We start from the raw sequence: 19,607 nt of genomic DNA on the forward strand, positions 1-19,607 counted from the left end.
ACAGGTAGAAAAGAATGAAAATTACATTTAGAAACGCACATACACACAGGTCCTGTGTAATACTCAAAATATAAGGTGCAGGAATAGTGAGGACTGAGTATTAAAATTACAAGTACAGAAAAATTAAAGTCACATTTAGGAGTGCACATACACACTGGTCTTGTGTAATACTCATCATGTAAGTTGCTGAAATTTGGAAACCTGAATTTTGAAATTACAGGTTGAAAAGAATAAAAATTACATTTAGAAATGCACATACACACAGGTCCTGTGTAATACTCAAAATATAAGGTGCAGGAATAGTCAGGACTGAGTATTGAAATTACAAGTACAGAAAAATTAAAGTCACATTTAGGAGTGCACATACACACTGGTCTTGTGTAATACTCATCATGTAAGTTGCAGAAATTTGGAAAGCTGAATTTTGAAATTACAGGTAGAAAAGAATGAAAATTACATTTAGAAACGCACATACACACAGGTCCTGTGTAATACTCAAAATATAAGGTGCAGGAATAGTGAGGACTGAGTATTGAAATTACAAGTACAGAAAAATTAAAGTCACATTTAGGAGTGCACATACACACTGGTCTTGTGTAATACTCATCATGTAAGTTGCAGAAATTTGGAAACCTGAATTTTGAAATTACAGGTAGAAAAGAATGAAAATTACATTTAGAAACGCACATACACACAGATCCTGTGTAATACTCAAATATAAGGTGCAGGAATAGTGAGGACTGAGTATTGAAACTACAAGTACAGAAGAATGAAAGTCACATTTAGGAGTGGACATACACACGGGTCCTGTGTAATACTCAAAATGTAAGGTGCAGAAATTTGGAGGACTGAGTTTTGAAATTACATGTAGAAAAGAATGAAAGTTAAGTTCAGATGAGCACAGACACATGGATCCTCTGTAATAAACTGGATAGGTTCATACATTAGGTGAACATTGTTTTATTTTTAGAAACAATCATTCAGTTTTTATCCCTTCATTTTAGCTCTCCATAGAGATGCCTTGTCAGGCTGCTGAGTTGGATGCATGCAAATTATTTTCTGGCAACTCACCTGACATAAGTTTTATCTCAATGACCTTTTTATTTTCTAAAATAGTCATGAGAATACTAAGTACTGTTCAAACACATGATTATTACGATTCAAAACAATTAATCATAACAATTCAATGGTTTTGATACCTACACAAGTGTCAGGATCAAATTCTTATTTTAAGATTACACTTTTTTCGGTTAACAGTGGTTAACTGTGTGTGAGATCATGATATCATTCATGATGAAATGTCAAGTTTAGAAAAATGTTTTATGTGAAGGACTGTTTTCACCTCTGAAATGGAGTGGTGTGTGATGTAAAGGTAATTTTTTTGAGGATGGGAATTGGGTTCATCTTTTGAATATGATCTTCCATGTCTAGTTGTGCTGTATGTTGAAATTGAGTCATAGTGCAGCACTGACTTTTTAAATACTTATACTACCTCCCTTTGTCAATTCTTACTTTTCTCTGTCTAGTTTGCAACCAGTCCCCGCACAAAATGTGTTATTGTAAATAAAAGGAGGACATCACTGGTAAGCTTTTAGTAGAAATATTCTTGCTGAAACGCTTTCAATGTATACAAAATATGTTTTTAATCAACAGGTCTGTCCAGAACAAAGTTCAAGTGAAGCGATATCATCAGAAGAGGAGTATGCTCCTGATTCCGTAGATGATTCAGACATCTCATGGGATGACAAATGCACTCCACAGAAATATGGACTAGTTATTGTCCATATTTCCATTTTTGGACTTCTTAATGCACATAAATTTTATGTTTTTTGTATGTGTATGCCATGGTCCTGATAAATAAAATTGGCCCTGACAATTACTGTTGGTGTCATGGGCGGAGCCAAGCACCTCATTATCGTTTGTCCTTTTAATACAGCATTGGGTCACATTCTTGTATTTTGAGTTCTGAAGTGTGTATCTAAATTTTTAAGTGAGATCTATGTTGTGTAGCACTAACAAGATTTTTGACAACTTACTACGTCTTTCTAGCATAAGTGGAAAGGGGTGTCCGTTTAGTGTTGCAAAAAACTGGTTTGAAAAAAGTGTCCTGCTAGTACACCAAAACCAGTATAGGTGTGTGCGTGTGTGTGCGTGTGTGTGTGTGCGTGTGTGTGTGCGTGTGTGTGCGTGTGTTCAGGTGGTCCTCCCATCCTTTGTGCAGAGAAGTTAAAGCTTTTATCAGGGAACCGTTTTAATTGTTTTCAGAAAATGTGCTTATTTGTGTACGAGTCTGCATATGTGAGGCATCCATCTGACTCTGCAGGCAGCGGCCCACTCTCCCGCCGCGCATTCTTCCAAACACGCAGATAAGATGCAGCTGATGAAACACTTTTAGGTCTCAGGGAGTGGGAGGCACACGTGGTGTCCATTACAGACTTCCCTGTCCTTGGACTTATCGTACTTCTCATCTTCCTTTTCGTTCACACCATTTTTTTTTCTTTCTTCTTCTAATGTCAGTAGCAAAGATGCAAAAGATTTACTATTAAATTATGTATCTGAAGATGTTCTTTTGCTTATATTCCAAAAAAAAAAAAAAAATGCATACATTAATATGCTGGGATAAAAAAAAAAAAAGCTTGGTAGGTTTTCCAGCAACCTTAACTCTAAAAGTCATTTTATTTTATTTGAATTAGTGAAATTTAGGGAGTTTCTTATGGTATGAGTGATCCGGCTTTATTGCATCACTTCTAAATTTGTCGCTAGAATGTTATTTGATGTTTTTATATTTAATAAAATAAATAAACAAGATGTTGACATCCCCAAAAAGTAACGTATCTTGTTATGCTACATCATAACACTACGAATTTTGTCTCATTGTCTCCATTCTATTGTAGACACTGAGGAGAATAGAGGCACTGACAAAAAAAAAAACAAACTTCAAACTTCAAAGACTCAACACTTGATGGTTCACAAAAATCCCCTTAATTTCCACACAGTTAGACCCAAATTTTAGTTTCGAAGTCGTACCTAGCAAGGCGGTAAAGATCGCTTTTGGTTTCAGCTGACTGATGCACACGCCTCCAGATGGAGTTCATGAAGTGCTTGAACTCCACATGCTTACTTTTGTGATCCAAGTACAGAAAAGGCTTTTTCTCACACCATTCCCAAACACCAGCTGGCATGTTAAGAGTCCCATGGTTGTTATGGTGATCCAAACATACCACTTTGCTCTGTGCTGCAGATCTCTTGCACTGAGCTCTGGAAGCTTTTGGAAAAACTCCATTACAATCCTCATTCAGCTCAGTATCTAGTGGCAAACAATATTTTTTCCGCAAGGAAACAAAAAGTTTCTACATTTTTTTTTAACAGGGACCACACGAGGTTTAGAACGACGGCATATAAAGTGATTTGTGTAGATATACTAAAAAATGCGAGGCAAGGAGATTACTCTGTGTGAAAGAGGAAAGGAAAAAATAAGTATTGGAAACATCAAAGAATAAGCAGAAATGAATTCCTCTGTGTGCATTAATGTTGCTGTAATTAAAGCATAGCTCTATATTTAGATCATAAATAGCTTATCATGGGGTGTACATAAATAATATCGTCTCACATTCCCTCGTTTCCTCCGCTGAACAGTTCCTCTGGTTTAGTGCTTGATTTGTATTTGAGCCTTAAAATCCCCTCAGTCTCTGTGTTGCGACCCTGACCCTCCACCACGCTCGCTTCCCATCTTGACCTCTGCACCTTGAAATCGCCACTGAGATTTTTCTGGAACTCCGTCGGGGTCCGTGGGAAGACTCGCTGTTTTTAGCTTCAGAGATGAACGAACAAACAGCAGCGGTTCAATGAAATTTCAAGGTGCGCCATGTGAATGCGGCTACACACAGGGGGGGGTCTGCCTAGGTCTCTGTTTGAAGGAGGCTAAAATGGGTTTTTATTCATGTGGATCCAGCTGTTCTTGAATATCGAAGCTGTTTTCCTTACCCATTTTCTGTGATTTCAGTCACTAATTATATCCATCTCCAAGTAAGCAAAGCTCTAACAAAGTCTAGGTTAGATAACACGGTATATTCACTCTTCGGATTTTTCCCCCATTCATTAGCCCGATGTGGAACTTTCTTCAAGATGCTGGTAAAACACAAAGCTTCCTAAAATAGGGAGCAGTTCCAATCCCCATAGTTAGATGTTTAAATAAAATGCACTTACCCCGTGCTAAGTTTGGTGCAAACAATGTCCACAAGCAATTAGCCGTTTTTGAAATCGTGTCTGTCAGACATAAATCTGCATTACGTCTGCGTGACAGTCCAAGAAGTGGAAGTAACGCCTTCTTTCTCACCAGAAAGAAAAGGAATGACTAAAAAATGGAAATAAAATGTGTCGAACATGGCTCGCCACAGAAGGGTCTCCTGTCAAGGGATAACATGATGAAAATTATTCAGTGGAGCCCTGAACAAGTTTTCTTCTATTGTTCGTTTCCATATCCATTAAAATGGAAACAGCGCCTCGTGTGCAACAAAACATTACAGTACATAGCAAGTGATGCTGAAGTTGGTAGGGGCAGAAATATATTCACTTTAATGCTAAATTCACAACACGGAGAGTCATATATTAATGGAAATGGTTTAAGTTATATCCACCTGTGTCAGAAGGCAAAATATAAAAAACAAATCTAAAATAAACAAATAGTATTTTTTTACTGAATCAGCAAGGATATGTTCCATAAAGTTTGGAAGAATGCTGAGTTAAAAAAAATATGAACAAGATGAGATGCAGCACGCTGTCAAGGTAACTGAAATGGGTAAAAGCCTCACTCTTACACTCATTAAAGTTAAAGTTCTTCTTAAATGGTTAAATTATGTTATCTTTTCTGAATCTATGAGAGGGGTGGGGGATATATGTATGTGTCGTACCTGTTTGCTGGTGTGGAGAACACACCCAGGATGATGTCCCTGCCGTGCATCCTGATGACGGGGCTGGTGGAGTGCAGCAGGTTGAAATAGAAGTGGGAATCTCCGGGAATGGAGCAGTTGAGCCGGGCCTTGAGGAACGACGTCCACTGCTTCTCCAGGACGCGCTGCGAGCCGCCCTGGTCGCGTTTGCACACGCGAGCGACGCGCGACACCACCACCTGTGAACGTCAGGCCACGGCTGGCTTTGTGATGGGACTTCATAACATAGACAAAACCCTCGAAACTGACGATAAGCTGGGGATGTTTGCATTTTTATCTCCAAAAGGAGACATTCGAAAGCTCTTCGGCTCCGACGTGATAAGTCGTTTGCGTGCCATTTGCAATGCGATATCCCTGTTTTGACAGATCATTGTTTAATAACACTAAAATCGGCATCAATTATTCATGAAAATGTCAGCGAATCCCCAAAATTGGTTCTTTGAACACCCAATTCCGTCGGCGTTTGAGCATCCATTTACTCTGCTCTCTGTAAACACGTCAAAGCCAGAAACCTTCTGCAAACACTTCCCCCAGAATGTGAATTGCTCATTTATTAGATTTGGCACTTCACAAGCTTTTCAAATGCGCCTTAAAAAAAGAAATTACTTTTTAATAAAGATGTGTTATCAGCACTGGAAATGGCATTAAGACTAAAACAATCAACATCTTTGTCAGGGGTAACAGAATCGCGCTCTGTGATTTGTTAGATCAGATACGCACGCAAACAAGTGAAAATAATAAAAGGTCATTGTGGCAGTGAGTAAAAGTGTCAACGCTCCAATGTAAACAATACTGCTGGTTCAGCTTCACCTTTCATGTTTGTATTCTAAACAATGCATTCATATAATCCGCAGACGTCCCTTTTAAAGTGTGCGATGAAAAGACGGCTCCCTCCTCTGCATGAAAAATTCAGACACAAAAGAGGAAATACATTTTCATCTGATGTCCTTTCATACCTTTTCCAAGTAGTTGAACTCCATGGCTATCTCTCTGAAGAAGAAGTAGATGTGAGGTCCCCACTCCACGGCGCTCACAAAATAGGGCTCTGTGTTATTGTGTGGAAGAAAGAACGCATAGATGGCTCGTGAGAAATTACGCACCCAAAAACATCTCCGTTTGTGAATGCAGCGTTAATTCCCACAACGCCGGAGTTAACATGAGGGCAGGGGCACAGAGGCACCAGCCAGGCCTAATTTCATTACATGCTGAAAGGGGATTTCACAGCAAATAATAAGTGAATTATGTCTCGCTGGCATTTTTTCTGAGACGCGACTTTCATGCCGACTCGGGTAATAACTCAGCCAGGACTTTCTGTGACACGTGCTAACGGTAACATCGAACTTGATGCGGAGGGATTTTGCATCCCGCAATCAGTCTGCCGAGTCAAACCTCAGCTGCCGACGCATCCATCCGGCTTCCTGAGTAACGTGGACGTTCAACTCAAACCTATCCAGCTCTGACGAGCAGCAGGAGCAGAGGACGTGGATTCTGAACACAGGAACACACCGCGGCGGGGGGAGCGACTCGCTTAAGAGCACAAACGTACGAGCGCATCTCGACGAGCGCGCGCATTCACACCAGCGCCTGTTGGTACCTCTGAACCACTTGGAGTCGTGCTTGATGGTGCGGAGAGCGGGGCTGTCCCCAAGGCTGCGATAAATCACCGCGTCAATGGCCAGGAAGTCTGTCACCGTAGCTGTAAACAGATTCCCCTCTGAAACACACAAACACACACAGATACTGGTGAGCTGAACAGAATAAAAAAAAGCAACTGTAAACAGAGAAATGCAAAAAATTGACAGACCCCTGGTCGCCCTGAAAATACTTCTGTCAGCTTTGTTTTTTTGTTTTATTTATTTCCTCCTGCCACATCTTGATCCTTTGAGATCTTTGGTTGTTTTGTTATTATTCTCATTGGAATATTTAACTTATTTTTGGACAATCTTGTGATTCAAGTCTATCGGGCCTATAGTAGAATTCCCATTATGTACTTCTTGAGACAGTTTTCATTTTATTTTGATGTGATATTTTCATGCACACTTTTTCCAAGTTATATAAATGTTGCACTATTCAGTGGAACCATTCTGGTGAAATATCCCCTCTGCCACTTCCTGCAACACCTTCAAGACTGATCTGTCCTTGAACTGATGAGTTGGAGAGGCTCGATTCCAAGGACGCTGTGCACATTTTCCAATTTCATTTCTATGCTGGAAATATTAGGGACTGCTCTTTTTATTTTTTGCAAAAATGCTGTGGCTTGTGTTAAAATCATCTTTTGGTCAATTTGGTCAACACAGCAATTTGGAGCCATTTCATTGCTTCCTATTTTTAATTCATTACTGCAAACCATTTTGTACCCATCTACCAATTTTTATTTTTTTTTGTTTGTTTTGGTCACATGTCTGTGTTTTCTAATGTGAGATTAGGACAAATAAGCACACAAAAATAACACACTTTGGCTCACAAAACCAAATTTCCTTACATAAGGAAATATATGTCCAAGCTGAAACATCAGGTGGCTGACTGCTCTTTTTAGTAAATGGAAAAAAAAAGTCAGGAACAAGATTACCAGAACTGGAACAGCATAAAATAAATAAGGGGTAAAATTTAGAGAACTCGGGTGTTTTAGTCAGACCCAACTTCATCTATCTCGACACTGATTTCATCAAAAGGAACCTCAGAGATTTTTCTCTTCTCACAATCTTTTCTTCAGATATGAATTCTTCACATTTCTGCCTTCCAAGTGATTCCCCTTTAAAAACCCTCAACAGTTTCATATGGAGAAAACAAAAAAACAAACACCGACTTTTAAGACCTTATTGGCATTTATGGTTACGCATGGGCCAGATTTGAGTTTTAAGACACTAAATAAACCATAAATATCACATATGTGACTTGTTTTAAAACTTGGGATTCAAAAACCAAACCTTTTTGGTAGACCATTCTATAGGAAAAACATTTTTAAACAACACTGGAGAGAAGATCTTTTACAATAGGACACCCACATATTTCTTATCTCTTCAAATGGTTTAAATCACCTCAGGTGCACATGATAAGCTAATCTGCTGAACTGATAAAGTGAGAATGAACATCAGGGAGATCGAAAGAGCTGTTTTAGGTGTCAGAGAGAAGACTGTAGTGGCATAAAGATTTAAAAATAATTTAAAATCAGACATTTCACTGTATGTATTAGAGTTTACAAGTGGAGAAGCAAGTTCACTATGAAAGCAGACTGCAAGATACAAGCCCTGCATACAATATGGTAATATGTTGCAAGCAAGTCTTCTACATATTATCATGGCGTCTACTTCTAAGGCTGTTTAAAAGTGCACAATTGTACAGTCTAAAAAAAAAGACTCTTCAGGTTTAACTTTCATAGAAGAGAAAACTGTTGCTCTCAAAGAAAAGCATGAAGGTCAGACTGATTAGCAGAGAGAAAACAGACAAAGACTAGGAGATCTGAAACAATATTATTTGGACAGATTACTCTAAAAGTTAATTATTTGGACACCGCAACTCCGGACAATGTTTGGCAACTGTATACTTCTAAAATTAGGTTTTAATTGAATATATATTTTTTTACTTCTTCATCTGTTGGGTCATCTGTTGGTGTTTAAATGAACACTGAATGGGAAATTCACCCATTCATTTTAAATATGTGTAATAGTCTAAACGGCACACACATCTTGTTTTACTTATTACATAATCGGTATTTCAGAAATACTGATATTTTTGTCTACGCACTTTGAGGTAGTTGCTAAGGTTTTTATACATAACATACATTCATTCTGTAGAAACATTTTCATAGCGGTACTTTATCGCCACAGAAGTGAGGTATAAGTAGAAATCTGTAATCAAGCTGAAAAATGCTGAAAGCTGACGACTTCGTTTTTAACACTGTTTGAATCTGAGAGCATCATCCACTTAACTATCTGCAGAGACAAACGATGGCAACCTAAACTAATTCAGGCCATTATAATGAGACACAATAAAGCAAAAATTTTTGTTATCGTAGACATGACAGCTGACAAGACTAAAATATTACTGCAATAAAATAAAAAAAATAAAAAAACATGATGACTGTTCCGTAATGGCTCTCTGCAGTTTGTTTTCACAGAGCTGATGATCACATTATCAGTGAAGTGACGTAAACAGGAAAACTGCAGAGGAAAACTAATTGAAGCTCAACCAGTACGGGCATATTGAAGTGTCATGCATTAAGTTTCATGGAGGAAGCGGGTCATTCCTCAGTCTTTCATCCCTGTCTGACAGCAGCATACAAAACGCAGAAGAGGTGCATGGAGCTTGGAGGGAGCATCTTACCAGCAAACAGAGCAACGTTGGCGTGTTTGGGGTCATAAGGGCACCTCGCCATCCCATTGACTGGGTCACCTATCATCTCCAGAGTGTCGCCCTTAAAAATCACGCAAACACAAACAGGTTTCAATCATGGCACTCCAAACAATATAAATGCATCCATGGCAGCATCATGAAAACAAGCCACAAGAGAATGGCAATTAGACAGTGTTATGGAGAGCGCAAACTAATGACTCAGTGGTGGCAATTAGGCAACAAGAGAATCACATTCTCATACATAAATAAGAGACCAACACACACACGCACGCACACACACACGCACACCCCCACACACATACACACATACAGGCACCCGCATAAAGTCTAGTTAATAATTCACACAAGTTTTCATCCCATTATTATACCGTTCTGCATCTATACGGTGAAATCTCTGCTTCTGTGTCAATTACAGCACATGTATATTTAAAAAAGTAGCCAACAAGCACCTATTTCAACCGTTTCTGGAGAGAAAAAAACAAAAAGCACAACTTTGAGTGCCTTCCATCCACCGTCGAGAGCAAAATCATTTATAAATGTCATTTCATTAAAACAGAGCTATAAATAAAAGAGCAGCTTGCATTGCTAACTAGTCCCCTGAGAAGCAGGCAGCCTATCAGGCGGAGACAGGTGTTGTAGGGCGTCATTAGTGGCTGACAGATAATGGGCCAGGTTTGTTTCTATGTTCCAATGTTGTACCAAGTCTGAAATGTGAGAGAATGAAAATAACACTGATACAAAAAAAAAATCTTTGATGGAAGATTTTTTTTCCGACACGGTTTTTCTAGCTCTGACTACTAGGCTGCGTATATTCCCTCAAAACCTCTGCAGAATGATGCGAAATCAGCTGAGCCTATTATTAATATTTATGTGTATTTTTTCCCCCCCTTCAGCGAGTCTCGGGTTGTCGCCGTAATTGAGTGAGACAGGGATCGCTTGGGAAAGTGAAACGAGACGTGTGGAGGGGGTGAGCTGAAAAACTTGAAGGGTGGAACCTTCGGATTCTGACAATTGTTTTTTAGGGACAAACTGTTTGCGTAACACTCGGAAAATGTGAGATAATTAGCTGAATCACTGCATTTGACTTGTTGCTTTAAACTTTGAGCTTTTATATGTTTACTTCTTTAGAGATCTTTGCAAATGTCTTCATACTGCTTGAACGTTTTTTTTTTTGCATTTCGCTATGTTACAACCACAAAACCTTGATGTGTTTTATTAGTTCTCTACGTTGTAGGCAAACAAAATGAGTGCATAGCTATGAAGCAGGGGGAAAATAATTTACATTTTTTAAAACCAAAATCTAAAAAGTGTGATGTGGATTTGAAATTACTTTACTCTCAAACCCTAAATAAAACGTAGCACAACCAGTTGCCTGCAAAAGACATATAAATAATAAAGTATGCTTTTTTTAATGTAGGAGCCTGCATTAAAATTGATGGTAAGCTGGAAAGAAAAAATTCAAATGAAATACATCAGAGTTTGTGGTTGGAAAATGACAAATTGTGAACAGATTAAACAGGCTGAATACTTTTGCAAGTAACTTCATTTGGAATTTGTTTTTCTTTTTCTTTTACCACGAGCAAAACAAAAAATAAAAATCCAATCAAGTAAACAAGTCCTGTCTCCAGCCTTCCTCTAGGCCACTTTCTTCACCCTCCTCTTGTTCTCCCTGATTTTCTGCCTTTGACTCTTTAACGGGCAGGCCTGAAAGTTTAACCACCAAGAAATAACAAGTGTTGTTCCCCTGAAAAACAAGGAACTAAAACTGCCAGACAGAAAGGATAAATAGCTACTTGGGAGGAAGTCAACACCTCCTCAAGTGCCAAACAAACAACCCAAATCAAGCCGTAAGCTTTCACCTGACCAGACGTACTAATTGCACTGCTGAAGCAAGCTCTCATAGTTAAGCTATTTATCAATTATGTTAAAGCAATTCTCCGAATAACTGAGTTATTGGCTGGCCCACAAAAAACGTCTGACAAAGTTACAGCAGAGCTGGTGGATGCGACGCGGTTGCTTACAGTGTAGTTGGCACAGAGCGGGTTGAAGGCGTTGGTGCCACACAAAAAGAGGCCCCCCTGTCTGCTGAGCAGTACCTTGATAAAGTTGCGACATTCATCCTGCAGGAAGGAAAAAGACAGAGAAAGAAGGGAGAGTTTAATGTGTAGCAGGAGTTAAGAAACAGAACAAAATTGTGGTGCAGGGAAAAATAAATGAATAAATAAATACAGAAACTGATTATCCAAAAATAAAAAATAAAAACTCTGTGTGAATTGAAGCTTTTTAGCTGCCTGATGTGAGGGATTATTACACCATTAACGCTGTCAATCATATTGATACACTCCAAAAGAAGCCTGCAGAGACTTTAAGTGCCTACCTGCTACACACATGTGCACGTAGACAGCTGTTTTTGATTGACAGACTATAATCTAAACCAGCCTAAGGATTTTTTTTTTTTTTTTTTTAACGAGCAACAGACTTAAGGCTAATTTCAACACGGGGAATCACACTCTACTCAAAGCCAGCTGGGCGACTCAATCAAGTTGTGTCGTCGCAGTATCCTCGTTCCATGTTTGTTCTTCAGAACGAGTCGTCGTGCTGTTTGTAAGGCGCCAGATAAGAAGCTGCTTCCCTCCACTGCAACAAGCAGCCAATGAATATAGGCACAATGAAAGTTAATCCCTTTTCAGTCTGCTCCCTCGATAAATGTTAACACAGACAAACTCGTACTTTTAGGCATGCTGGTATCAAATTCAACAACGCGAATGTTGTGTTGTATTTGTATTTGTGTAGTTCCTTCCGCGAGTATTCATACCCCTGGAACATGTTCACATTTTGTGACTTTACAATTGCAAATATCAGAGTTTTTTTATTAGGAATTCTAGTGATACACTAAAAAGAAGTAGTAGATTACTGTGAAGTGAAAGGAAAAATGTCACCTGGTTTTCAATTTTAAAAAAATCTACAGAAATAGTTTACATTTTTCCACATTTAAGTCTTACAGCGGGTTTTCATAATCATTCTGTGTTTAGCTTTATCAGTCCTACCATCAAATATGGAGCTTCCCTGTCCCTGTTGCAAAAAAATGACCCACACAGCACAATGCAGTGACCACCGTGTGTTGCCCGTTTTACCATGCTATAGATGGTTCAGGGTGATTCAATTTAGTTTGAATTTAGTTTTATTGCTTCACTAATTAAGTGCCATCTGGGGTCAGTTTTTGGACTAGATTTTATTTAGCGGTGTTAATATGTGAATAAAAGTTCAACCATCTTTTAGCCCAGTCAAGTTCTCTGAATCTTCTTATGGAGGTGATTGGTTAAATAAGGCTTTTAACAAAGTAAAATGGGACTAAATGAAAAGATTTGTATTTGCAAAAGAAATGTGATTTTCAATGTTCCTTCTACTTCACGAATATTCTCCACTTTGTCAAATAAAACACATTGAGTTTGCGGATGTAGCACGGCAAAATGTGAAAAACGTTAACGAGCACAAAAACTTTTGCAAAAAAAGATCATCTGAGGAAATCTTTTTAAAGCACTTGGGAAGAAATTTCAGTTGAAACTTTTTAAGATATAAATGTCAAAAATCTGCGACAGCAGCTTGCATTTGCAAAGACGAGCAAGCCACCTGTAAGTGGGTGGTGATACATAGCACATCAATGGTAGTCAACAACCAGCAAATCCCCTTCCTCAAATGGCAAGTGTCCCAGCCAGCATGGCACCAGAAGTGAAACACACACACACACACACCCGGGTACACAAACACCAAATGGGGTCTACTTCAAGACCAACACCTGCACTGATGTCATCTGAAAGAGCAGCGGGGCTGAAGCAGAGGCTGCAGAGGAGGTGATAGCTGATATGTCAAAGCAAAGTGTGAGTGTGTGAGTGCGTGAGTGTGTGCGTGAGACGGGGATCAGAGAGAAAGCAGTGATATGGGAGACGAGTGAATGTTATTCCAGATGCTCCACCCTGCCCCCTCCCCTTCACCCCTCCGCGTTCCCACTTCACTCCCTGCAGGGTTCTCGTTTTTCACCGGAAAAACAGACACAGGAAAGAAGGAAGTGTTTTCATCTTCGAGGATGCAGGGCTCTGGCGCTTGGGGTGTTTGGGGTGTGTCGAGTTCGAGCTGTTATTTCTAATGCCGCAGCAATAAGTGACAAACTGTGTGGAGGCCGTGCCAGCTTATCCGAGGGCATGCCACTCGCATACATGCGGCATGCGCTCTGCACAGTGCCTGTTACTCATCTGGCGATGTTTATCAGAGCACAGATGTAAGCTCACATTGGGGAACCATTTGCATGCTGTTTGTTGTTGGGTTGTCAGCTTGGTTTGATCGGCAGTGACAAAGTCAGATGGAGCACTCCTGATAACAACCCAGTCCAACTGCCAACATCTCAGAGAGGGGCGTGAATACCAAGAAGACCCAGACCACCGCACAAAATGTCTTCATTTGGTACTGATTGTACAAATAAAATGAGCGATTTCAAGATTGCGGGACAAAAACAACACTTAGAGCCTTTGTAGCATCAACAATTGAGCTCTGATTGCCATTCCCACTTTGGTACCAACATCAAAATGTATGCAGAGCTGCATATGTGCAGCATCAATTTATCCAAATTCAAATATCCCAGGAAGTGATTCTGCACTTCCAAGAAGGAGTCTTTATTCAAAGCCTAATTCTGCACACCGAATTAAAGCTTTATTATGCTCTCTCCACACAAAATCACAAACCAATTATAAAGGATCAAACAGTGAGTCACTGATTTAAATAATTACATATAAATCCAGAGGCTGTGTGTCCTGTTGTCTGCCTTTTCTCCCACTGCATTCCTCTTGTTTTTTGTTTTGCACACTCGCTTGTATAAAATCCTGACAAAATGCCACGTCTACAAGCTGGTAAAGTTTCCCAAGACTCAAACGACTGCAAACCTTTTCCCATTCTCTGTGCAGCCGTGTTGCCTGTGTCCTAAACGCCAACCTGCAGCAAAAAGGAGTAAACGAGAGCAGAAAACAGAAGACTGATCTCTATGTTGTTTCTAATAATTTAAATTGATAACTAAATCAGGTGGGGTCAGTCTGGCTAGTCACAGTGATATTTCAAACAATTTTATGGATAAATATTTCAGACTTATATTTAACATAGAATACAGTCACTTATCATTTTTGATCTATTGTTTTTGACTCTTATTATATATATATATATATATAAATTAAATAAATAAAACAGATTTAATGTGTTCATTTATAATGTAATTCAAATATACATCTTCACTGTATTTCATTCAGTGTTGGGATGGGAAATTACCGTATGATTTATTCTTAGTGTAGAAACACTTAATACTGATACAAATTGGTAAACCTGTAATAATGATAAATTTTACTTCAGTTATCAAATGTCTTGGTGTGCAGAAATAAAGTATAAATACATAAACGGTAAATAGAATAAAATAAATATGATTAAACAAGCAGTATGCAAGCTACTTTATTTAATAAAAAGGAAAAACAGAAGGTTGAGAGAGTACAAAATGTTTTTTTTTTTGTGTGTCTTTTTTTTTATCAAAACAAGGTAATTAACCACTCTAGTTGTAAGGTATCTGTTGTGTTCATCAGACAGGCAGCCTGGGGGAAGAAACTGCCTGTGTGTTTTTTACAAATAGTGCTCTATCTGCAGGTTGAGTTTTAAACAGAATGTGTCCAGAATGTGTGGTGTCTGCAGGAATATTAGTTGCCCTTTTCTGACCCTAAATCTGTTTGTAAATCCCCTGAACTAATTGTATGATACTTTAGGAACTATTTTCACTGTCATTCTGATGAGATTTTCTATAACTACACCTTTTCCATTTTAAAATAGTAACCACAACTATTGCTTAATGTTTAGTGCAGTTGAGCTGTATGAGGTGGTTGTTGTAGTAGAGTAGCCTTTCTGAAAGTTTTACTGTTTTGTTTTTCTGAGCCTCTGACTGTGTGCAGGTACAGATTCATGACCGATACATCATATATTCATCCCGATAAATACAACAAAACACTGTGATAAGTCCAAATTGCCTATCTATAGTGGCTTGTGGTACTTTTGTGCCTTCATACAGAAGCACATTCCTCAGCATGAATACTGATGTAGCTGTTAATGTTAGAGAAGATGAGTGGAAAAGATGCATAAGCGAGGATATGTTTGGATATGCAAATCTGCAGTAATATAAGCCAGACTCTGTACAGGTAGCACGTTTCAAATCAGCTCCTCGCTCTGGAGAAAGATAATAACCAGGCCACTTTTTTTTTTTGCTCTGCAGACGTTAAGTGAGCAAGTGAAGTTCCCAGCAAAGCCACACATCCACCATCTTTCTTTCACTCACACACAAAATAGACTCATCCAAAAAGCATTTATGGGGATATAAATGCGGCTGACGCACACAGAACCCCAGGACTGACAACGAGCTCTCTGTTGCCACAACACGTCGTCTCCAAACAACCTGCAGCAGAGAGACGCTATTAAAAAACTCAGGGGGCTCTAACTTTAGCATCTGCTTCCCATCTATTGTCTGGAACTCAACCTTTTGCTATTAGATGATAAACAGCTTTTCATTTGACCAAAGCCTGGACTCGAAGCTTGTCCTAATGACGAGAAGAAATAAAATAAAAAGTCTTTATGGGTTTTACCTCCGGCGGCAATCAGCGTTCCCTGTTTTGAAAGTAACAAAGTTACAACATTGTTTATGACAGTAAAACATTTGGCTTACATTGTTTTCGCTCTTTTGGGAGTAACAACAACATATTTGTTGTGTGATGAAATATAATAAAATATCCCAGTGTTATCATGATGACCCCACACAGTAGGAGTCATTTGAGGGAGAACATTGGCGGGTCATCTTTTTTTTTTTTTTTTAAGCAAGCAGCTTCTCTAAATCTCCAAAGTTTCCATTACATGCCTGGCTGGTCCCCTGATGTTCAAGGTGCGTGCTGTTCTCCCAAGAGCAGCTATGAGCCAGAACCCTCCCACACACATGAACTCATGCTGTATACACAATAGACATGCACACAAAGCCCTTTCTGAAAACCACTTCTCTGCTCATTAAGGACAGGTCTGTCATTTTCAGGGAAAAAAAAAAAAAAAAAAACAATCCCTGATGCACAATTCTGACTGAAAACAGAGCGACGCTCTGTGGCAGGAGCACAGCGAGAGTCTATGTTTGTACGGGTGTGGGTGGTGGATAGATTAACAGCGGTACTAATTTAGCAGCAACACGCTGTTCCAAGTGCTGTGGTCTTACTCAGCATGTTAAAGCCAATCTACATCCCTCTGAAACCCCTTTTTAGTGTTTGACAGTAATTCTGACTAAACTGACCACACAGGCCATGAACAAACAATCAGTCTTGAGAGGAAGCGTGAGAAGGGAGGAACGGCGGAGGAGTGGAGATGTGACGGTAAGTGAAGAACAGGAGGGAAAAGAGAAGGTATCAGAAGAGTTTTCCAGGCAGGTCAGCCAGAACCTTGATGGCCAAAACCCCCCGTTGAAAACAGACATCCATCCCATAATAGTAAAAGAAGAACTTTGCAAAGTACTTACATAAATAAAGAAAGGCCAAATGTTAATGCTAGAGCCTTCAAAAACCTCAAAAACGACTCTCAGTGTTCTGGCATGTGGGTGTAACACCACATTGCTGAAAATTGTTGGTATTTTCCATTCGACTCGGGACCCAAGTGCAACGAAAGAATGCAGCTTGCTTCTAAACCTGCAGCACATTATTCGTAAAAAACAAAGTGTAAAGCTCTATTAAGAGTCCTCAATATATTGCGGCTATATTGTCATCTCAAAATAAGTGACGTGATTTATTAGTAGTATCACAAAGTGCTCTTTAAAGACATTTTTACTCAAATATTCCTGGGTTCACATGTTGCATGACAATAGGAGTCTGGCTGCAGGAGATGCTAACACCTGACATAGATTATATATTACATTTATGCTTCAGATACACACGGACAGAGAGTGAGACAAAAACAAAAAGGATCAACAGAACATGGGCACCAGTGATCTCTAATTTTGCAAGCAGCGTCACATCATTAATTAGATTTTTTTAGCAGTTTTTATGAGTAAGCATTATTAAAGAAAAAATGTTTTTTTTAAAATAATTTGAAGGAAATACAGGCTATGTATTTCATAGCTTGTAAGCTATGAAATGGAGTCATGTCCACAAATATTACTTAAAACTCTTCTGTGCAGTGAAAAAGCCTCCTATTAACCTTCTCTGGAGGTGGCTCGGATTTCCCTGGACTTTGGAGCGTCTATAATGGGTCATCATGGAGAATAAATCAGTATGCCAGGACTCTCTTTGCCCTTGGCAAAGCTCGTTTAAACTTCTGTAATTGTGGTGTTATTGCAAGAAAGCACGCCAAGATTCCAGATCGAGATAAGCTGCCTTCGAGATGACATGCTTTCCAGGGATTTCAAAGCAATTTTTTAAACAGACAGAGCAAAACAGTTTTCTGCACTCATTACAAAAAGGCGGCAGTAGAAATAAGAGGGCCTGTATTATACTGGAACGCAATTCTCACCTGTATTTAATAGAGAAGGTTTGAGAATTTTGAACAAGAATAATGGCATCCACAAACTTTGATATCCCTCAAGGTTTATTTTCAGAACTAATGAGGCAAAAACACCTGAGAGACACTTTAAAGATTCGTAACACTGTCAACACTGCACCACAAAATAATATTGTCTAAATTTTGTTTGGATTGAGCTTGTAACGTTGGAATGGATGTATTGCGGCTAAAATACAGCTGCTCAAGAGAAAAACATGAGATGACTTGAGTTTATAGCATCTCTATTTATTCATAAGTTAAACTACAGTCAGTACAGAACCTATTTTACTGTGGATAATAACTCAGAAGCTTACAATGCCATAGCATCATCATCTTGTGTTTTAATCATAACGGGGCAAAAACAGGAAATCTTTTGTCTGATCTAGTGTATGTAAACATCTTACTTAAAATGTAAAGGCCTACAGTTACTTCATTAAATTGGGGACGATGTTGTGTAAATTGAACTTTTTGAGCTCCATGTTATAAAGTTAGAGTCTCGTCAAAAATGTACCTGGACTGTTGCTATAATTCTGTCGTGCATGTTTGATAAACCCTTGAATCTCCCATAACAACCTTTTAGGGGGGTCTTATCGCACTTGGTCGTACGATGTGCTGCCTATTCACCCAAATCTCCTCCTCTGAGCTGCCGTCCCCCGCAGAGCTTCCGCCTCACAGAGCCCACATTCCTCATGACTCCCTCACTCAGCTCCTCCAGACTAGCAGCAGCAGCAATTAGCAAACACCTGGTGAAGCTTTGAGTCTGCTGAGCTCATCATGCAAACTATTTCACAACTCAGCTCCTGAGTTGCAAATGGCGTCATGGAAGAGAATCGATATAATGATATGTTGGCGGTGGAGCGTCTGAAAGAGAAGGTGCTTCTTAAAGAGATAAAGGACAATTTCAAGGCATCAAATTACGAAGTAAAATTTCCTTTACGGCATGTTTAATATATACACCATTTCCATAACAACTGATGGTAGCATAGTTTCTATATTGTGCTATAAAATCACAGAGGCGGGGTTCACCCTGGAGGTCAACAGTCACTCGCAGAGCAACTTGGAGACCTACCAACAACCAAGCACGGACACACCAATATGTAGGAACAAAGTAAGACAAATGAGAAACTAATTGGCCTAAATCCCATGTCTATGGACTGTGGGAGAAAGCCGGAGTACTTGGAGAGAACAACAAGGAGAACACACAAACTCGAACCTTGAACCTTCTTGCAGCAAGGCAGCATTTATTATTTAGCAGCCACCAAACAGCAGAGAAACTGATTTGTTTTTCCACGCTCAAACCAAGAAAATATGCTTTGGTTGGACAATTTAAAACCCAAGAGCATGATCAAGGCAATATTGATTAAACAATCTTGCTAAGTGCTGGTTATAGCAATGCCCAACCACTCTTTAGAAGTGCATGACTGTGTTTGCATGCAAATGCCTGCCGTCATTGCTTGATGCTGGCATGGAGCCATTCTACTTTATTTCTTGCTTCTATTGGAGTGAAAGGGTGGTGGTGGTGGGGGGGGGGGGGGGATTAAACAAGGAGAAGATATGACAGAAAGAGACAATCAAATACCAATGATGCAAAAGAAGGAGACTGTGGCAGGCAACAAACTGATCTGTAGGAATGGTGAGTGAGGCCGGTTGTGGCAACAATCCTTTGGTCAACACAACGAGAGGGAAACAGCAGGAGACGTAGGATATTGAATCTTAAACCTAATT

The 19,607-nt window shown here is 39.3% G+C and overlaps 1 protein-coding gene and 1 long non-coding RNA gene across 2 annotated transcripts in view; one reads left to right on the top strand and one right to left on the bottom strand.

Annotated features, from left to right (window-relative positions):
- Window positions 1-1,525: 1,525 nt before the first annotated feature.
- Window positions 1,526-1,910, top strand: LOC145551478 (uncharacterized). The gene is made up of 2 exons (XR_014087323.1): window positions 1,526-1,583; window positions 1,654-1,910. It is a non-coding gene; the product is annotated as an uncharacterized LOC145551478 (long non-coding RNA).
- A 2,646-nt stretch (window positions 1,911-4,556) lies between these two features.
- sema6bb (sema domain, transmembrane domain (TM), and cytoplasmic domain, (semaphorin) 6Bb) overlaps window positions 4,557-19,607 on the bottom strand; it is a 113,809-nt gene continuing 98,758 nt past the window's right edge. Inside the window, exons 6-10 of the mRNA XM_081606460.1 lie at window positions 11,324-11,422; window positions 9,273-9,363; window positions 6,544-6,663; window positions 5,906-5,994; window positions 4,557-5,128 (exon numbers count right to left, since the gene is read on the bottom strand). Of these exons, the coding sequence (XP_081462586.1) occupies window positions 4,874-5,128; window positions 5,906-5,994; window positions 6,544-6,663; window positions 9,273-9,363; window positions 11,324-11,422 (654 nt within the window). The 3' untranslated portion in view covers window positions 4,557-4,873. The remainder of the gene's footprint in view (window positions 5,129-5,905; window positions 5,995-6,543; window positions 6,664-9,272; window positions 9,364-11,323; window positions 11,423-19,607) is intronic.

The sequence above is a fragment of the Poecilia reticulata genome, chromosome 4 (assembly GCF_904066995.2).
Source record: "Poecilia reticulata chromosome 4, P_reticulata-male-v2, whole genome shotgun sequence".
NCBI lineage: Eukaryota > Metazoa > Chordata > Actinopteri > Cyprinodontiformes > Poeciliidae > Poecilia > Poecilia reticulata.